General features: G+C 45.3%; 1 protein-coding gene across 10 annotated transcripts in view; it reads right to left on the minus strand.

Moving 5' to 3' along the window:
* ryr1b (ryanodine receptor 1b (skeletal)) overlaps positions 1 to 19,046 on the minus strand; it is a 66,005-nt gene extending 46,959 nt beyond the window's left edge. For 6 of the 10 annotated variants that reach the window (XM_058079402.2, XM_078792714.1, XM_058079401.2 and 3 more), the window contains exons 1-24: positions 18,728 to 19,046; positions 17,627 to 17,700; positions 8,958 to 9,080; positions 8,785 to 8,886; positions 8,612 to 8,632; positions 6,241 to 6,315; positions 6,099 to 6,177; positions 5,905 to 6,017; positions 5,733 to 5,832; positions 5,560 to 5,656; positions 5,286 to 5,360; positions 4,498 to 4,654; positions 4,262 to 4,426; positions 4,068 to 4,189; positions 3,762 to 3,948; positions 3,540 to 3,675; positions 3,372 to 3,467; positions 1,927 to 2,045; positions 1,740 to 1,873; positions 1,429 to 1,670; positions 1,158 to 1,350; positions 879 to 1,095; positions 699 to 803; positions 376 to 479 (exon numbers count right to left, since the gene is read on the minus strand). In XM_058079402.2, coding sequence (XP_057935385.2) covers positions 376 to 479; positions 699 to 803; positions 879 to 1,095; positions 1,158 to 1,350; positions 1,429 to 1,670; positions 1,740 to 1,873; positions 1,927 to 2,045; positions 3,372 to 3,467; positions 3,540 to 3,675; positions 3,762 to 3,948; positions 4,068 to 4,189; positions 4,262 to 4,426; positions 4,498 to 4,654; positions 5,286 to 5,360; positions 5,560 to 5,656; positions 5,733 to 5,832; positions 5,905 to 6,017; positions 6,099 to 6,177; positions 6,241 to 6,315; positions 8,612 to 8,632; positions 8,785 to 8,886; positions 8,958 to 9,080; positions 17,627 to 17,674 — 2,810 coding nt within the window. In that variant the 5' untranslated portion in view covers positions 17,675 to 17,700; positions 18,728 to 19,046. The remainder of the gene's footprint in view (positions 1 to 375; positions 480 to 698; positions 804 to 878; positions 1,096 to 1,157; positions 1,351 to 1,428; positions 1,671 to 1,739; positions 1,874 to 1,926; positions 2,046 to 3,371; positions 3,468 to 3,539; positions 3,676 to 3,761; positions 3,949 to 4,067; positions 4,190 to 4,261; positions 4,427 to 4,497; positions 4,655 to 5,285; positions 5,361 to 5,559; positions 5,657 to 5,732; positions 5,833 to 5,904; positions 6,018 to 6,098; positions 6,178 to 6,240; positions 6,316 to 8,611; positions 8,633 to 8,784; positions 8,887 to 8,957; positions 9,081 to 17,626; positions 17,701 to 18,727) is intronic. The other 4 variants (XM_058079403.2, XM_078792715.1, XM_078792713.1 and 1 more) reach the window with 1 other exon arrangement.
* Positions 19,047 to 20,248: the final 1,202 nt, after the last annotated feature.

Consider the following 20,248-nt stretch of genomic DNA (forward strand, 5'->3'; position numbering starts at 1 on the left):
ATGAGGTGACAAGGAGTAACTGATCTGGTCTTCTCTTGCAATTTTGCCCCTTTGCTCTATTTTTTTTACAATTTTTTGTACCAAAGGCCAATAAAAAACAAGCTATGGACCGCAAACAGCCCCCGGGTTGCACTTTGGACACCCCCGGTCCTGGTGAAAATGACTGAAAGTTATTGATGGCTTCCTTGAAACTGCTTTTGCGTGCTCGTGTGTGTGTATTCGACCGACAGATGTATCTTATTCAATTGAAGTTCTATGCAGTTCAATTCATAACTGTGAAAAATAAATATTTTGGTGGTGGTGTTGTATTTTATGGTTGACAAAACGTAATCTTCAGCCATCTGCAAACAATCCCTTTAAGAAAGAGAAACTGACTTGAGAGTCTCTCCAGACATCTGCAGGTTGTAGTTCCTCTCAGGCTCGGGGAGACTTTGGAAGTCCACCAAACACGGATGAAGCTTCTTGTTGTCATCTCTGAACTGTGAAGCAAAAATAATAATATTTATATTTATTAATATAAATATTAATATTTTTATTTATATTTATATAATAATATGTGTTTAAAAAGTCACGCATCTATCACAATATTCCACTTTTTCAGGTTCTGACCACTGCCTCGAATTCAACCAAGAGGGGCACTGAGGAGTTTTAAGGACAGCTAGATAAACATGGATGTTGCTGCCTAACTCCATACTCACAGTCCCATAAGTCCAGCCCTGCTCAATGCGGGTGATGGCCCAGAGTTCGTGAATGTTCTCCGCCAGCTTCTCTCGAATTCTCTCAAGGTGCGGAGGCAACACAATCTACAACAGGGGTGCACAAAAGAAACACATGATGACTTTGGCTGTCCTTGTGGGAGTGGGTGGGAGGGGGTTTACCTGGACTGTGTCCACCGGGCAGGGTGTGAAGGAAGTGTGGGTGAGCGACAGGGTGGGCCCAAGCAGGTTCCGCACGCCGCTGAAGTCATGCTTGTACTCCTTGATGGGCTCGATGCGCATCCTCTCCCTCGGCAGCAGCGCCTCGTAGCACGGGGCGTAGCCGGGCGGGGGCATGAATTTGAAGTCTCCATGACGACCGCCCAAGAGGAAACGAGCTCTGGAGAGACAGGAGGGTGGAATCTTAAATTATTGACGATAGTTAGCCGACATTGTTCTTACTTGACTCCAGCTGAGAAGCTGATGACTGGGAAGAAGAGGCCGTCCACGTTGAAGTTCTCAAACATGCCCTGAACCGGGTGTCCGTTTATGCGGAAGGAGATACTGGGCACGCTCAGATCCAAACAACAACTGACCACATCGTCAGCGGCTAGAGTGTGAGCGCTGGGCGAGGCCACCTGGCGAGGGACGGTGCCTGAAGGACAGCGCACGGCATGGTCTGAGGGCACAGGCGGGAAAGATCCTAAACACGGAGCTGAGGGAATCGCCTTACCTGACCATAAGTGGAGACCGTCAAAGCCGTAGGAGTAGAGGTCATCTCCCACGCCGTTACCCCCCCAGCCCTCCCCGCCTCCAGGGTAGGGGCTGTAGCCTTCTGTCATGGCCCAGCCCACACGCAGGTGAGACGCCTGCGCCGTCACATAGGGCTCCACGTAGTCCACCATCATCTCATAGTACCACTTCTTGTACTGCGTGGACCCCTCGCATGTGCCCAGAAAGATATTTGGCCGAACACTGAGCACACAGGACACATCATCATCATCACCGTCATCACCACATCTTCACCATCAGCTCTTCCAGTACCTGGTCACGTAGTTCACAATGTTGGTCTGCAGCAGCAGGTCGCGACCCGGCAGCAGGTTTTCAGTGATAAGGTTCTGATTGGACCTCACAGCGACACCGTTGCACACACACAGAGACCGAAGGACATCTAGAACCTAGAGACAGCACTTCTGTAAATCAAGCAGGAAAATGAGAGACTCAAACACACCTTGTGGTTCCTTCCATGCTTGTCCAGAAGAGAGATTATGGACTTGATGTGGTTCTCCTGGATGATGTTCAGAACCTCAGGACTTTCAATGAGCACACAGTAGAGCACCTCCAGGATACCTACACGTTTAAAGAAAATACACGGAAGTCACAGTAAGGCACTTCTAAGTGGTTTGGGTCAGAAACCAAATGACTATAAAACCAATCACTAACCAGATGAAGACATTTCAGTAAAAAAATGCATGTGAATTCTGAAATGCTGAAGCTGAACTGAAGTGAAAGAATGCTGAAATATCCTAGAAGGGTGATGTAATCATTCACCCACTGAGGATCGAACCAGCAACCATCAGCTTGTCACAAGAACATCACGTGACTACTCTGAGGAAAACTGTAAGTGGGCACTCGAAACTGTCATGTATGAAAAAACTAACTAACTTTGGTCTGTGGAAAGTTGGGAGTTCTCCCCGTGCTTGCGTGGGTTTTCTCCAGGTACTCCGGTTTCCTCCCACATTCCAAAAACATGCAAATGCATCCAAATTGTCCATAGGTATGAATGTGAGTGTGAATGGTTGTTTGTCTATATGTGCCCTGTGATTGGCTGGGATAAGCACCAGCACCCCCGCGACCCTCGTGAGGATAAGCGGTAGAAAATGAATGAATGAACTTAGGACGACAATGCCACTGTAAATGAAAATGTAAATGTAAATGAATAAAGAAATAATAGTAATAAATAGGATTAAATGAATAACAAACCAGAAACCCTAATAAAATACACAATATCAATATGAACTTGAAAAAGTGCCAAGTAATCCTCTTTCGGTTGCAAGGGTATGCTGGAGCCTATCCCTGCTGACTTTGGGCAGGAGGCGGAGCACAGCCTGGGCTGGTCGCCGGCCAATGGCAAAGTAATAGGAATATAAAAGTTGTGCAAACAACAAATTAGGCTCAATAAAAAATGTGCAGTCACCATCCCTCCAAAATTTTCTTTTCGGCACCACTTCGGTCTTTAATTATACTAATGTTTGATTTTATACATTCATTTATTTTCTACCGCTTTTCTCACGAGGGTCGCGGGGGTACTGGAGCCTATCCCAGCTGTCTTCGGGCGAGAGGCGGGGTACACCCTGGACTGGTGGCCAGCCAATCACAGGGCACATATAGACAAACAACCATTCACACTCACATTCATACCTATGGACAATTTGGAGTCACCAATTAACCTAGCATGTTTTTGGAATGTGGGAGGAAACCGGAGTACCCGGAGAAAAGCCACGCATGCACGGGGAGAACATGCAAACTCCACACAGAGATGGCCGAGGGTGGAATGGAACGATTTTATACATTATTATATAAATTGACTTAAACGTCATCTGAGCATTTTCTGATCAGATCATGTGCCCCTTATTCCAAGCCCTGTGGGAGCCTCTTGGAGGGCCCACGCCTTACCTGACGAGGCCTCCAGACGGTCCAGTTTGCTGACCAACCAGTCCAGATTGTCGCAGAACAAGGCGCAGTTGGAACGGTTGCCCCTGATGAGAGAAGCTTTGCAAGACAGGGAGACAAAGTCAAAGTGACTTTTTTCAGTATCATACTAAATGCTTGTGATTCCAGTACCCAGTAGCTCGTAAAGAAGGTTGACAATCTCCTTCCAGGACTCGGCAGCTTCCTCCCCTGCACACTCAGAGAAGTGCGCGGCTGTGTTGTACACGTTGAGCCGGTCGATGCACTCCAGCACAATGGTGATCATTCCCTGGTGCAGAAACACAGCCACACACGGAATATGACTAAGAAGCCTCGGCTACATGTTGCACGTGATGTTACGGTGACTGCACGTGCCTCCTCTTGAAAGAGATTTTGCCGATTACGCAGGGACCGGAGCTTGGTCTGCTTCTCCTCGTGCTCCAGCTCCTCCTCGGGGGGACGAAAGTAGAAGATGAGATCCTGCAGGGAGAGGATGACTCCCTCCAGAGGGAGTGACACAGCTCCTGGAGATTTGTTCTTCCCGCTCAGAGAGTCCAAGCCCCTGAGAGAATGCAAATCAATTCACAGCCGACCTGAGGTGAACCTGCAGAGCTTGTAGCTATTTATCATTGACTGCTATCAATACTAACATCTTTAATAAATGCATGTAAGAAGACTTACTTGATGAACTGCCTGAAGAGACCCATGGTGCTGTAAATCATACGAGCAGCTTGAGACTCTTCAGTCTGGGATCGAGACACAGTGAGGGCGTCGTCCATATGGCCTTCTTGGTGCAGCATGACCTGCAAGCACGAACAAAATCAGGGAAAGAGCTGATTCCCTCTCGTTGATGATCATGACCATTATAAGCTCACCTTCCTCTTCATCATTCCCAGGCGAGCAGCTTTGGCATCCAGCGCGGCGTACGTGAGCCACAGGCCAGTGGAGACATGCTGCACAAAGCACATGGACTCTCCATACTTTATCTCCGGGATGCCCATCCCCTCAACGTCTCGCTTCTGGGCCACGTCCACCTTCTCCTGCTCGTGCAAAAGCACGCGGTTCAGACAAAGCGATACCATCGCACGGTCACGACGAAGCTAAATCTGACCTTTGAAGCGCGGAAACAGAAAGCAGACAGTTTGGTGTTGGCCCTGTCCGAGTCCACCACCAGCAGGCCCTTCTCTTCATCCTGACACAGGTACCGGCCTGTGGTGATGTGGCGGATGCGGAAAGACTGCCCCCACTTCAAGTGGCTGCCGCTCCAACTGCAGAAAAACATTGGTCATGTGCTGTCTCGGTTATCATGTTGTCAAACAGTGCACCTAACAAAATAGACCCTTTGTTATTCCGAAGAATCGACACAAACAAGGCATCCACGCGTGGATAGTTGTGACACTATAGACAGATTCAGACTAGAGAACATTTATTTTAGTATGTGTGTGTTTTATTTCTTCATGTACAAACAACTCAATTTGTCTTCTTTCTTCCTCCTATAAAACACTCAAGTTCAAATGCACCGTGCATTTCTGAGTGTACAGCTACAAAATAACACTATAAAACCAGCTAGTGTCCCAAAGGTCCTTCCATTCCCTCCCCTTCTCCCTCCACTCATCAACACATTTAACCATTTCATTCCTCATTTATACATATTTTGCATTGTTTTCTGCATTTAAAACTGGAAGGATTTTCTATAAAATGTGTTTTGTGTTCATATTTTTGGGTTTGGAATGGATTCATTGTATTGCATTATGTTCTATGGAAAACATTTTTTTCCATCAGACCTTTTGTAGCAGACTCATGACAAAAGCTGAGGTTCCACTGCACTAATAATAATATATTATGCACTAAATCCACAGGGACAAATTAGCACTAAGATGTGCTTGACGATAAAATCACCTGATCCTTAAAGGCTCCAGCCTCCACAGGGAACGAGCCTGGCTGCACACAGCACCACCTTCGTAGTGAGCCATCCTGAACACCAATACAGGGACATAGACATGGAGAAGGGAAATGATTGTGAACAGAAAATACAGTTCAATAGCCTAATGGCAGCCTGCAGAAGAGCTTGGCAGCATGTCATTGTCCTTGTTTGCATTAGCCGTCCTTAGCAATTACAAAGATGTCGTTTTTTGCTGAGTCTTGTCTACAAGCACCCATGCACCCCTCTCACCTGCGCTTCTCCTCTCCTTCCTCTGGTGTGGCGATGGCCAGACATTCGTCCATGTGGCCGTGAAACAGCCGGAGAACGTGACCCCCCGTCAAAAACCCTGAAAGGAGGAACACGGGACACCATGAAGTTGCACGTGTCAATCGTCAATGTACCTTGGCGAAGCGCGTTTGTACCTTCAGCTAGTTCACATCCTGAGCTAATGGGGTTCATGTTCCACAGAGTCTGCATGAAGGAGGCGTCCACCATCAGGTCTCCACTGGCGTAGGACAGGTGCTGAGGACCAAGAGTGTGGACAACGGGTCAGGTAAACATGCAGCGACGTCAGAGGAATTCAAAGAGTCTCACCAGGTATCTCTCTGACGATACACTGACCAGGATGAGGTCATCGCCCACCCTGACCTTTTCACCTTCTGACCTTTGCTTGGAGGCTGGATGAATGGTCCACCAGCATGCCTCACCTGGAAGGACAAGAGTGCTGAGTCAGGGCATCTTTTACGTGATACCAGAAGGCACAAAGTCTTAAGCGTAGAGAAGTTCACCGGTAGAGTCTTCCTGTAGCCCCACGTCGAAGGCCAGCTTGTCCGTGAGCGAGCGAGACGTAGTCAAGCAGCTCAGGTACTGACGAGACAGCCCAGATTTACAATGTTTATATCAAAGCATATTCAACCATATTCATCTTACCATGCCGGAGTGGTTGTGTCTCAGTAGGATGGCGTGGCCGTACAGTAAGGTGCGGTGGCCGCCACCTTGGGAGGACTGGTGGAAGTACATACAATATTCCACAGATCAGCATCATCATAAAGAAACAACATACAGCTTCCACATAGCCCTTTGTATGGGCAGTGCAAGCCTCACTGTAAGGCAGTAGGACCATGTGACTTCTCCCAGCCAATCAGCAAAGAGAGGTATGATAAGAATGAGTAATGGAAAATACAGTCACCGAAAAAAAATATTAGACCGCTCTTGTTTTTTCACTTTATTTGTTCACTTACAAGCATAGGTACATTTGTTTGGACAGATATAATGACGATTACATAAATAATCCATAAGAGTTTAAGATGAAATTAAGAGATGATATATAGCAACTTCCATGGTTTTCTTAAGTTTTCCAAAATCACTAATATTCTTACATGAATAACTATAACATTGTACACCCAAAAAATGTAACTCTTATGAGCTACTTTTGTTGTCATCGTTATATTTGTCCAAATTTAGTTGTACCAGGCATTAAAATGAACAAGAAAATGAAGAAATAAAGTGGTCTAATATTTTTTTGCACGACTGTACAATGAAAGACAGCACTACATATGCCGGTACTCTCAGGCCATTAAATCCATCACAACAGGACTGTTCATGGAGGCTTAGAAGACATTTCACCTCTCATTCCAGCAGACTTCTCAAAGACATAGGACTACATAGGACAGCTCTAGTTGGTCTACATCTTTATCTGTTCAAGCTCAGGTTAGGACAGCAAAAGTCTATCTAGTCTCTGAGCTCTCTCGCCCAAGCAGGCTTCATTAGTTCACATTCAAGGACTAAATAGAACAGTTCTATTCTGTCTAGTATTTTCTATCTAGTCTTTGAGCTCTGTCTTCCGAGCAGGCCTCATCAGTTTATGGTCAAAGACTAGATAGGACAGCTTTAGTCTATCAAGTCTATTCTATAGTATTCTATAGTCTTTGAGCTCTCTCATCCAAGATGGCTTCATCTGTTCATGCTCAGGGAATATCATCACATGCTCAAAGACTAGATAGACTAGAGCTGTCCTATCTCTCTTATCCAAGCTGGCTTCATCACTTCATGCTCAAAGACTAGATAGGACATCTCTCATCTACCTAGATCGTGAGTATTTCATGCTCAAAGACTAGACAAGGCAGCTCGCTAGTCTTGCTAGTCTTTGAGAATAAAGTTATGAAGCCTGCTCAAATGATAAAGCTCAAAGACTAGATAGACAAGAGATGTCCTATCTAGTCTTTGAGCATGAACGTATGAAGCCTGCTCGAGTGATAAAGCTCAAAAACCAAACAGCTGTCCTATCTAGTCTTTGAGCATGAACGTATAAAGCCTGCTCGAGTGATAAAGCTGAAAGACCAGATAGAGAAGCCTGCTGGGCTGATGAGAAGCATGTCTTCTAAGACAGCCTGAACAGTTCTGTTACGATAGATTCAATGCCCTGAGAGTACAATGACATGGATGAATGACAATATTGCCTGGCACCATACTGGTATATTATTATTATTATTAATAATAATAATCATAACTTGGTAAAAGTAAACTATAAAAATAAATCCTGTAACGCAAATATATCTGGACTACAGGAGTGATCACGAACAAACAATGCACTGTAAAAAAAAACAATTTGGCCCCACCACCTGGGTGTCAACAATAGACCTTAATGCAGGGTTAAGTAGTCATGATCCACTGGGATCACACAAGGCAAGAGGTATGCAGTGCTAGCGCTACACTGTTAGCTCCGCTGTGCATTAGCGCTGCATTAGGACAGGTGGTGGTGCTTGTCTTTCTAAGTGTGTGTGTGTGTGTGTGTGTGGCCAGAGCTTGTGGGGGTGTTTAGTTGCCCCTCTACCTCTGACAGAGGTGGGTGGGACACCCCACTGGGCCGCATGCCATGCTATTCTCATCCTCCGGCTCGCCTTGCTAATGCTCGTCTGAGACGCCTGACATGGAGCTAATGGTGCAAAAAGGGGGCTGACATGGCAAAAAGATCAATTTGTTTTCATGTTAAATCACAATTGGTAGGAAGGGTATCGCACAATAGCCAGACGTGGTTGTGAGGAGACAAAGGATGTACAAAACAATGCTAACATCTGGACATGAGGCAGGATGAGGTGCTGATGGTATTTCTGGAAGAACCAACACCAGTACCTGACTGTAATGAAATGAAGTGCATAAATGAGGTCTACGACATATCTAAGACACATCTAAGACACAGGACAGTAGGACAACTGTAAGATTGGTCCATCAGTCACACTGGAGACAGATGTGTGATACAAAAAGTGTAAAGAGACAGTTACGTATATGCTCACGGACATACCCATTTGTCCAAATCGACTGCCTGTTTGAGGAGGAAGGGAGGGGTCCAGATATCATAAGGAAACCAATGTAAAATACATGCAAATAACACGTCTATGGTGCTAATGCCAAACATCCAAAAAACACAGAGAAATCCTTTTCCATTCGCTCCATTCCACGTTTTCAATACGCTACCTCGGTCATCTCCACCGTGTTGGCCAGCATCTCCTGCAGAGCACGCACTGACAAGGACTGCTCCAGAATGAAGTTGCATATCGCCAAGTCTGGAGGCACGTTCTGCAAAAAAAGAAGATGGAGGAAGTAAGAACGGCCAGAGGTGCATCAAGGTGGATACCCAGTGGTTGTACCTGAGCATTGGACGTGGTCTCCAGGAAGCAGAGGCGGTTACCGAAGCCCTCGCAGGACAGACAAAGTTTAATCTGCTGCTCCTTCAGGATGGAGGCGGTGCACTGCAGAACCACCTGGTCATCCTACATGCATGAATAAACACGTATTTAGGGAAAACACACTTCTTAATTCGTACAAAACTTTGGATTTCAAATTAATTTTTGACATCTTTGTTTTGCTTTTTCTTTTGTAACGTTTTTTTTAACAGTTAAAAAAGGTAACATAGACACTTTAAGTGTTTTATGGCATGGGGTGTCGAAGGTGTGGCCCAATTTAAGCACGCTCAAGCATAAAAATGGCTAAATTAAACAAAATACAAATATAAGACATTCGCAAGACGCTATGTTGTATTCTCCACTGGTCACTAGGTGTCAGTAATGTTACTGTAACCCAGGGTGAAACACACAAGCACCAGACCAGATTAGCAGAAGAAGACACAATAATCCTTAAAACAGGCTATGGTTCTGGCAAAGTAAATTCAACTCTTGGACCCATGAAGCCACCTCCTGTTCGCCCCCCACTCACTTCCTCTAGGAGTGTATAGTTTTACCTACAGGGGTGCCTCATGTCTAGAAGCCTTAATGTTAAAAAACGTATTCAGAAGGTCGTAAACAGGTTTTCTATGCTTTGACTACAAAAATGTGATTTCTAAATAAGAAAATTTGTGGAAATTCACCAATCATTGTCGGCTCTGGAAGTAATTACACACACTAAAGTAGAAACTACGGTACTGAATTTTGGATTTGTGGTAGATGGCGTCATGTTCTTACTGGTCATATGAAGAGTAATGTTTTGGGGGAGATAAAAGTGAGTACAAAATATGAAAAGCAAAGCATATTTAGAAGTCGCTTCTTTTCAGAGTGATTTATGTTTATGTCATAGTGAGGGCTGGGCAATATATCAATATTCTTTTATATCAATATTTCTGTTCTGATATCAAAAACAAGCATATCCGTTCATATAGATATGGACTGGATTTGTTCCAAGAGGGCGGCGCCCAAATGCAAGTCGGTTACAACAGCTCTGTGTCTCCTGTAGAGTGTGTAGTGTTTAATAGTGCTTTATTAATTACTTTCTAATTGTTTCTGCCATACCAACCCCTTAAGCAAGTGTGTAGCTATGGATGTTCATCTCATTACTTTAGAGGTAGCCGCTTGCGCCATTTTGACACTCGGGAGCAGCTGTTAGCGGCTGTTAGCATCCTTTCGCTATGTCGAATGATTGGATATCCCAGCAGAAATATGGAGGTGAAGAAGCTGCATAGCGGGAGTGAACAGCGAAAAAGACAGTTTTCAAAGACGGCATCAACCATGTTTAACCTTCTGTCGCCATGGGGAACATGAGATGGAAGCGCTAACGGCGCTAACCTTGCTGCCATGAGTGCACCACTATAGCACTGAAGATTGAAAAGCATATTTAACTTTTTCTATATTTATTTTAAAAAGATAATGTACTTTTTTATTTCAATGACTATTTTTCTCTAATATTGTTTACATTTTACTAAAACTTGGCACACATATTTGGCTTTGGTCCATATCACCCAAACCAGAAATACGTGTCTTCATGTTTCCAAAACGCTCACTTTCTTGACAATGATTATGTGGAGAGGTCTAAATACAACATTGGTCCCTCCTGCAGCATCTTCTTATTCTTGGGTAGGCCAGCTGCATATGAGGCGTGAAGAAGTGGAATGATGATGTATACTGCCACCTACTGTTCGGTGTTGTAAGCTACAAGGTATAGACACAGACAGTCCCATTAGAATGTGTTTTTCTTTCTTTGTGTGTAAAGCACAGTGCGTGCACTTCCCTAGCAAAGCGCTAACTTACAGTAATTTCCTGCCCGCATGGCTTGGTGCAAAAGACAGCAATAAACACCGCCTCCCCTGTCAACCCTCCCAACTGACACTTGGCATTCTCAGCTGTTCGCTGCCCTCAGCCGTTATACAAGCAAGAAGATCCACCACTTAACCTGACTCATTGCCGCTCTCGCTCACTTCTGGTCACATTTGTGACTTTTGCCTCTGCTCTCGTCTAGCGGCTTGAGGATATTTCGGTCTTAGAGTGTTTGACCCGCTCCCGCTCGCTCCCCCGTGAGTGCTGTGCATCGGAGAGTTTTGGGTACAGCGGCGCCACTTTAAAGCGAGGTCGAGGACATGTAGCACGTTTGTGACGCACAGCGGGAAAAATGAAAAGTGACTCAAATCAGTGACCTTGCAACAAAAGATGTGCCTCTCATGTACCCACGGGCCTCCGGAGTGTTTCGTTTTCCAAATAGTGTTACCTCACAACCACCATGTGAATGGTTGGGTGTCTCCATCCGTCCGTCCTGTGATTGACAGGTGATCTGGCTCAGGCATGGTTATTCAGCAGGGGAATCCACCCCGGGAATGATATCAAACCCCCAAAAAAACTTGGAGCGACTCACATTTTTTCATTTTGAGCACCTATGACTGGCATTTTTTACAGGAGAGTGATCTTGTCATATAGAGGATCTTTGACTAGCATAGCCATGGCTTCTCTTTTATCTCATGCCATTTTATCTTATTGACATTACAACCGCCCCTCATCACGTCACACTTTTTTTTATTTTATCACTTTATTCATCACGGGTTCAAAAAAAATGTATAAATAAATCCCGTTGTTTTTTAGTTGACTACAGCCTATTATTAGCAAATTGTATGTATGTCTGTCCTAAATGAAGCATTTTCAGCATAGAAATGGTACAGCTAGGAGACCCGAGTTCAATTCTACCCTCGGCCATCTCTGTGTGGTGTTTGAGTGTTCTCCCCGTATGTTCTCCCGGTACTCCGGTTTCCTCCCACTTTCCAAAAACATGCTAGGTTAATTGGCGACTCCAAATTGTCCGTAGATATGAATGCGAGCGTGAATGGTTGTTTGTCTATATGTGCCCTGTGATTGGCTGGCGACCAGTCCAGGGTGTACCCCGCCTCTCGCCTGAAGACAGCTGGGATAGGCTCCAGTACCCCCGCGACCCTCGTGAATGAATGAATGAATGTCTACTATGTTGGGTAATAGAAGTGTACAGGTGACTATAGGGGTGCTATTTCGTGTCTGGAGAGCTCTGACAAGGTTAACAACTGTATTTGGCTTGTTGTAGTCAGGTTGTCTAGATAAGATAAGATATGGCTTTATTCGTCCCTCAGTGGGGAAATTTGCAAAGGTCTGCAACTGATAACCACAATAAACTGTTGATACAAAGTAAGAATAATAGTGAAAGGAATCAATTGAGTTGAATAGACCTGGTCTAGGGTGTACCACAGGGTTAAACCCCCAGTGACCCTCAACACGATAAGTAGTATAGAAAGAACAGTGACAGATGACACATGACCACATACACCTCATCAAGCCTGAATGCACACAATGTGGTCCAGGAGTGAAGTCGTGGTCAGGTCCCGATGGTTTCCCTGCTAAGACTAATAATAGCAGCTTGGCAAGCGCATCTGCATCCGCACAGCTTCGACCTTCCAGCGGTCAGAATGTTTCGGTTTGGTCCAGGTGGACCGCGTGGAAAGCTGGCCCGGAGGCCGCGCAAACTCTGTAGCTTAACTCACCGCTTTATTAATAGAAGCCGCCTTCCGCATTTGAAGGTTGACACTCAGCGGCGGGGCAAACACGCGCCCTGATTATTTGATAATCTGGCCACGTTTAATGGAGCCGAGAAGGTTCCGGGCGAAGGTTCGGATGTGCAGGTTATCGCCTGGCTGACCTACTGGGCTTGCACCAGCAACACATGGTGGATGCGTCCATCATCTGGACCATGGGGGAGACCTCATGTGATGGACTAAATGCATGTAAAGGTATCTAATGGTGTGTGTGCAGACAGACGGAAGTCAACGCCACACACAGGAAGTGATGCCAAATAGTAAATACACACTATGTGGACCTCACCTTTACCACCTTCCCTCTGATGCTTCTTTTTGTGATTTTTTTTTAATGTCACATTAAGACGGAGGCGTGTCTACGAGTGCTTTGAGATGGGGGCGGGGCCCGCACCAGGCACCCGCTGCACGTTGAGAAGAGCAATGCATGCTTTACATGTTTAAGTCTTTGTTTCATTGTGTGGGAAACATTTACACATCTAAAATTCTAGCTCCTCCCACATTTCTCAACTGATTCAAACCAATCCAACGTCAGAATGTTCCGCTCATACAAGACACGTTGGCTATCTAACAGGACCTTTCAGAAAATGTCCCACATTGTCCATAATTCCAAATGTTCTGTGACATTTTTTCCATTGAAAATAAATGGGGCTGCACGGCGGTCAAGTGGTTAGCGCGCAGACCTCACAGCTAGAAGACTAGGGTTCAATTCCACCCTCGGCCATCTCTGTGTGTAGTGTGCATGTTCTCCCCCTTTGCATGTGTGGGTTTTCTCCGGGTACTCCGGTTTCCTCCCACATTCCAAAAACATGCTAGGTTAATTGGCGACTCCAAATTGTCCATAGGTATGAATGTGAGTGTGAATGGTTGTTTGTCTATATGTGCCCTGTGATTGGCTGGCCACCAGTCCAGGGTGTACCCCGCCTCTCACCCGAAGACAGCTGGGATAGGCTCCAGCAACCCCCACGACCCTTGTGAGGATAAGCGATAAAAAAATGAATGAATGAAAATAAATGGGCAATTTATTTAGTGCCCCCCGATTGTAATTCTGCGTATTGTAAGGGGGACAGCTCTTTCAAGACATGTAGGCGACCTATCAAAATTCCTACATTTTTGGTGACATTTTTCCAATGAAAATGAAAAGAACAATTTCAATGTCGCCTCCCATTGGAAGAAATTGATTTTACATTAACTATTACATGAAACATTATTCTACGCACAACAGCATGGCTCAGGTCGTTGAGTGGTCAACTCCAAACCTCATGGTTGCTGGTTCAATCTTCGGCCGAATTCTATGACCTTTTGGCATTCATTTGACATTCTACGAGTGGTTGGTGGTTGGTTCTCAACCTGATGGTCACTGGTTCGATTCTCAATTCTGATGTAATTGCTTCAATATCGAGCCTGCATTTTTACTTTTCAACATTTCAAATTCCGATGTGTTTAGTTAGCTCTTTCAAAACATACCTATCAGGTCTTTTCTAAAAATTCCTACATTTTCCATAATTCTACAATGAGAGGATATTACCATGTCACCCCCTATTGGTGGAAATAAATGTTACATTTAACATTACATTCTGCTTATTCCGCGCACAATGGCATGGCTCAGGTTGTAGAATGAGGCTTGATTTCCAACCTGATGGTTGCCGGTTCAATCCTTGGTTATTGAATAGATTTCAACACATTTCAACGACATTCCAACACTCAGGTTTGGCATTTCAGCAGTCACAATTTCTACTGAAAAGGCTTCATCTGGTTGATCGTGTTTTTCGTCAAGCACTGAGATTTGACACTTTTAGGTGCGATGAGATGGCAAAGTGAGTCCTATACATATATTTATCTGATGCAGCCACAGCATAATAAATCAAACTGCCATGTTGTTTAACTTGAACACACACTGCTATATCTTTGCCACTCATTTCAATCCCAGGAGACATCTCACCAAAAGTCAACAAAAAACTATCCAACTCAACTGACTAGATTGACTGAAAAGAAGTATCTGGAGGGGTCTGGGTACTCACTAAAAATAGCCACAGTGTCACTAAGTTGGCAACACTGATCCCTCCTGCTACATCTTCTTGCTCTCTGGCAGACCAAGTGTGTTAACAAGCAGTGTAACATAGACAGTCCCATTATAATGTGTTTATGAGCACGATCCGCACTGGTGGAGATCTGCACCACATCATACTGGCTTTGACTAAATCCACAATGGAACTCAAACAATGTCAAATGTTTCTTTCTCAAAACAAGTCCTCCACCATGCATGCCATGTTCTGCCTCTTTGCTCCATCAGCTCTTCCGCTCTGTTATGGACCTCCCAGCCCCTCTGCTCTGCTCCCACTCCTATTTTGGGTGGCTGCACCTGTCGCTATCACGTTCCCTCCTTCTGCTGACCAGCAGATACTTGGGCTCTTGCTCCAGGAGAGCCGGCAGCAGGACAACCAAACTTGTTTTGAAAAATGGGCCAAAAGCTAATCAATCAGCACTCACAATGGAAACGTATACAGCTGCAGATTGTAGTTATTCATGTTTGCCTAAGAACATCATTTTCTCATGATACGTTCCTGCTGTTCTCACATTCATCCCATCAAAGAAATAAGTAAACAACTTGTGACTGATTACAATCACTTGCTGGAGCTGGTTTTGATCGCACGTCGCTTTAGCGGCTTGCCACCCTGGTGGCAGACAAGAGACAAGCACCTGTTTATTGTGCAAACTCCCAACACAGACACAACAGGTGCAGTGTGTATGCGTGTCTTTAGATGTGTTCATCTCCTGGGCTCAACACGTCTAAAGCCCGGCTTTGCCCGTGCGATCCTCGGGATGGGGCCAGCTTGGACATCTTGGTGAAGCTAAACCCCAAAATGACTTTGAGGGGATGTTACAACGAGAAGAACCGTGGCTAAAGCGAGCATCTGAGTGTTAAATCGTCTCACGAGGGGAGGAGAGGCGGGTTTGATGGGGAAGATTAGCAAAAGTATTTCTTGCTCATTTTGGATCACGACATAGCCAGACAGCCATGGCGCAAACACATTATCATGTCATTGTAGACTGCAAAAAGCAACACTGGAGACACAATCTAATGACACATTTTTAAAACACAATTAAACAAAGAAACAAACAAAAACAACAACATAAGTGTAAAAAATAGACGTACACTGCAAACAACCACAAGCTAATGAAGAGGCAGCCATGCTTTAATATCAGACATGACACCAATTCAATGTACTTTTATTGTAGGATGGGGAGTCACTGTCCAAACAATACAACCATGAGGTGCGCACGTGCTACAACAATGAATAAAAAGTCCACTTGCTACACTCACACACACACACACACACATCCCAAAGGATGCTAGCAAGTAGGACAGTGGCTGCTCTGGCTTCTCCCCCCCTGAGTGCACACTTATACTGACACACTATAAAAGGAAGCTGCAATTATAGACTGAAACTCAAATACAGCATGTAAGTGTCGTTCCTGTCTGTGTGATGCACACGCTGGGCAAGACAGAGACGGTGCTGTTGTATGAAATCTGGCTTATTTGATGACAGAGTCAGCGGGAAATATTCATTTCTTTGTGCCTTTAGTCATTCAAGGTGCATTTGGAGGCAAATGGAACTCCACCGCATATTAAATAAAGATATTTATTTGGCTAAATAACTGGTGGTCCCTCAAAGTGACTTATGGGAACTGTCTGGACTGTGGCTGTCATCACATGGAGACAAGCGGCACACACTCCATTCTCCATCTTCCTGCCAATGCAAACATTTCCATCCAAGCGGCGCAGTCACGTTTAGCCCTGTGTGTCTGACCCCCGCTCTATCATTGAAGCACACCACCCTTTAATAATTCACATAAAGCCACGCTTCTACTTTCATCCTGAAACAGTCTCGTGGAACGCATCAGACCACCGACTGCAACTGTAGTGACTGACCGGTGACGTTACACCACAAAAAAGTATAAACGTAAGCTACAGTACAATCTACTTGTGTCCTGGACGCCATGTAGGGGTGCACTGATGTGATGAAGATAATGTACATCCAAACATCTAGTAGAGGGGTATCCAAACTTGTAGAGAGTCAGTTGGCATTTTTGGAAAATCACGTTGGGGAAAAAGTTATATTATTACGGGAATAAAGTCATGATATTACAGGATGAAAATTCAGAAGTTTAACTATTTAGAACATTTTTGAAAAACAGCAAAATGGGCAGGAAAAAAAGAGCGTATTTCATACTAATGATACAGTTTTCCACCTACTATATGTCCAAGGTGTGGACACCCCTGATCTACTATTTACTGCATATTGCAATAACGTTGCCAAGTTGGCCACACCGATCCCTCTTGTTCCATCTTCTTATTCTCCAGGTGCAGACCAGGTGTGGTGTAAGGAGTGTAAGTGAGGGCGCTGATAGATGAGTGGTTTAGTAGCAACATCTGGAAACATCTCAGGGAAACACTTCCCTGTGCTTGCCATATCTTCCTATCCTCAGCTGTGGAAAGCACCCACCCGGTCAGCAGTTTCAGGTCTTTTTTTTTGGGAGGGGTGGGGTGGAGTGTGGAGTGGACCCGTCCACTCTGTCATGCTGTCTCAGAGCAGCAGCTGTCTACTGCAGGCGCTTGCTAGCGGCTAGCTCCGACTCCTCAAGCCATCTGAGGCTCTACTTTCCTCAGATAAAAATAGATAATGATGCAAACAGATGCACTGTCTGTCTGTCTGTGCACGTACATGCACGTACAGGAGCAGAATGTGAGCATGTCACTAGAAATTGACAGCTTCACAAGACAGGGCACTAATCAGGTGCCAAGTTTAAAGAGAGCAAGCATCAGGCAGGTCACCAACACCAAAATAAATCCACATTTGGGGCACCAGCGAGCTCAGCTGCTGATTGAACTGCTGATGAACCTGCCATGAAGTTGATGGTGAACACCTAAACATCAGAGAACTTATCCTGACCTGGTCCAAAAAACAACACAAAAACAAAATAAGTCAAGTAAGCAGGACTCACCGTTCGCAGGAACTGGATCTCCTCCTCTCCCTCACCGCCTTCCGCCATCCTTCACCGAGGGTTATTGGCAGCACCTCCAGAAGGAAGACAAGATCCTTTAGTTTTCTCTTTCGCTTTCTTTTATCTCCTCCCTTCTCGAGTGTGTGTGGGTGTGCTGGAGGACAGCACCCGTCCTGTGGACTCTCACAGTGTTGTGCGAGAGAGTGATTCCCCCCACCCCCTCCCACGAAGACTACCTTCCACTCTCAGCGTGCATCCTCCAGATCGGAGGGGAGGGACGTCGGGCGTGTGAGGGGAGGGGCAGAGCCCAGCCTGGCCCGGCCCGGCCCTCCTCCCACCTTGGCCGTGCCGCCATGTTTCTAAGAAGAAGGGGGGGCAAATCTTCCCTCCATGGGGGCAAGGCTATAAAAATGAGTGGGAGGGTTCCACTAAATAGATAAAGTATTCCACTTTGACTTTCATATTTTCATAGCATAGAAAACTACTAGAGCCCTTTAGACATGAAATAACACCCCTATAGTCACTGTTACACATTATACGTATTACCCATTATAACTGGAGAAAATAAGACATACAAAAGCCATAATATCGACTCACATGGGAGAGTCCCTTGTTCTGTACATCATCAATGTAACATTACATTTAGCCAATTTCTTGACTTGAAAGTTCTTCATTTAGGTCAATATATGTGACATTTGTTTAAATATGCTTATGTTTAACTAATAATAGGCCATATTCAGTGTTGTTTCATATATTTTTGCCTCACAATCAGGAGATCTGAGTATGAATTGCTGCGTGGGCTCAGCTGGGATAGGCTCCAGCTCCCCCATGACCCATAATGAGGACAAGCGCTATGGATGTTTACATTGCAAATGCTAAGACATTGTACAGTTAACACAGGCAGGATGGTGACAGTTTGACCCTGGAACAGACTATTTATATTAAGATTATTTCCTGAATTCCAATAAGGTGGGTGCTATAAAACCTTTGGTCTTCATGAAGAGGAAGGTGCACTGTATGGGTGTCATTGAGAAAGACTACCATGAAGATGCATCGTATAACATAACATAAGCTTGGAATAGCACACACACACATCCTTACCTGCTCAGTATCCATCTGGCATCCGTCATCCTGTCCTCCATCTGCCTGTGGCTGCAGCAGGAAGGCGTTTAGGGGACGCGGCTCTCCGGGAAACAACTCGCATCAGCCGGTATATACAGAGGACGCTTAGGAGGTAGCACGCCAATGAAGAGAAGCCGTCGTGATTTCTGGGAAGTGAAGTCCCGCTGCCACTTGGTCCTCCCCAAGACCATGACGTGGCATCCGCTTCTTTTGCAGTTGCATTGTGAAGCCGCAGTGCGGCGACAATATGCTAACATTTGGAGTAGTCGTGAAGCAACAAGCACCTTGCAAGTGGATATTGACATACAGACATTAGCCATACAGTCATTTTAAGCTAACGCCGACCGCTGCCCAGCTGAGACTGTTAGCTTACAAACGTCTACAGGCTTGTCACGTGATGAAAATAGAACGTCTGAATCCTACAAATGACGCGGAGCAGGTCTCTTTAAAACTCGTTTCTTAACATCGAAAGATTATAGTAACATTCGTGAGATAACTTTTTTTCGCCAGCTAAAGACCGTAGTTTGCTAGCTTTCCGCTTCACTTCCGGCCTATACAGGAAATGCAAGATTAAAAATCCCAAAGCAAGGACTAATAACAATACAGTATTTAAAACCAAACTCACAATGACGATGCATTACAGGTTTAATTTTACATCGATTAAAAATTGTAATCATATCATGTTCATATTTTTTTCAATACACTCACTGGATTTACCAGCAGTGTTGATTACATCTCTTCCTGTTGCTTAAGATGACTGTAAATTTGCTACATTACATCGCTTACATAGCCCTTTGGCGGCAGTGCAATGCATGCATCCGTCATTGCACACTCGAGCACTCGGACTTTGCATGTATGGCCTGTAGGACGCCTCGCTCTGCTCTGCATCTTTGCCTGCTTCTCAATGCCATATCGTCCTCTGTGCCAGCCAGTCAGCTTCCTGCAGCAAAAGAGGCCACCTCTGCACACCCGAGGCGCATTCATGTCCCCCCTGTATGGTTGCCTCTTCCTCCCGGTGTGCTGTTCAAACAAGGATGCCATTGAGACCCCCCCGTCCAGCTGCACGGCCACATTCACAAGTGCAAACACTATGTGCCCTGTGTGATCGCTTGCCACCCTCACACGACAAGGAAGACGATATCAGGATCATCGACTGGATGTGGAAGATCTTGGATGCATGAGTAGAGATCTCCACCAAAAGTGAAAACACAACCAGTAGTGGTGTGGATGTGTGGTATCTTTCTCACAGGCTGCTTCCTGGTTCCTGGAGGATGAGGTCACAGACAATGGCGGGTCGGAGCCAGGCCGCAAATTTGCCGGCTGTCGTATCAAAAGCGCACCAGAGGCGGGACGCTGTGTGAAAGGGGCGGAAAGCTAACCTCTCCGTCCCCTGTTGTGTTTAAGCAGGACTTAACCACACCAGTGAGCATCTGACGAAACATAACAGCGACTTCCCCAACTGTAAAATTCAATTTAATGGAGGACAGGACAAATACCGGA

Source organism: Doryrhamphus excisus, linkage group LG8, assembly GCF_037039965.1.
Source record: "Doryrhamphus excisus strain RoL-2023G ecotype Guam linkage group LG8, RoL_Dexc_Guam_v1.1, whole genome shotgun sequence".
Classification (NCBI taxonomy): domain Eukaryota; kingdom Metazoa; phylum Chordata; class Actinopteri; order Syngnathiformes; family Syngnathidae; genus Doryrhamphus; species Doryrhamphus excisus.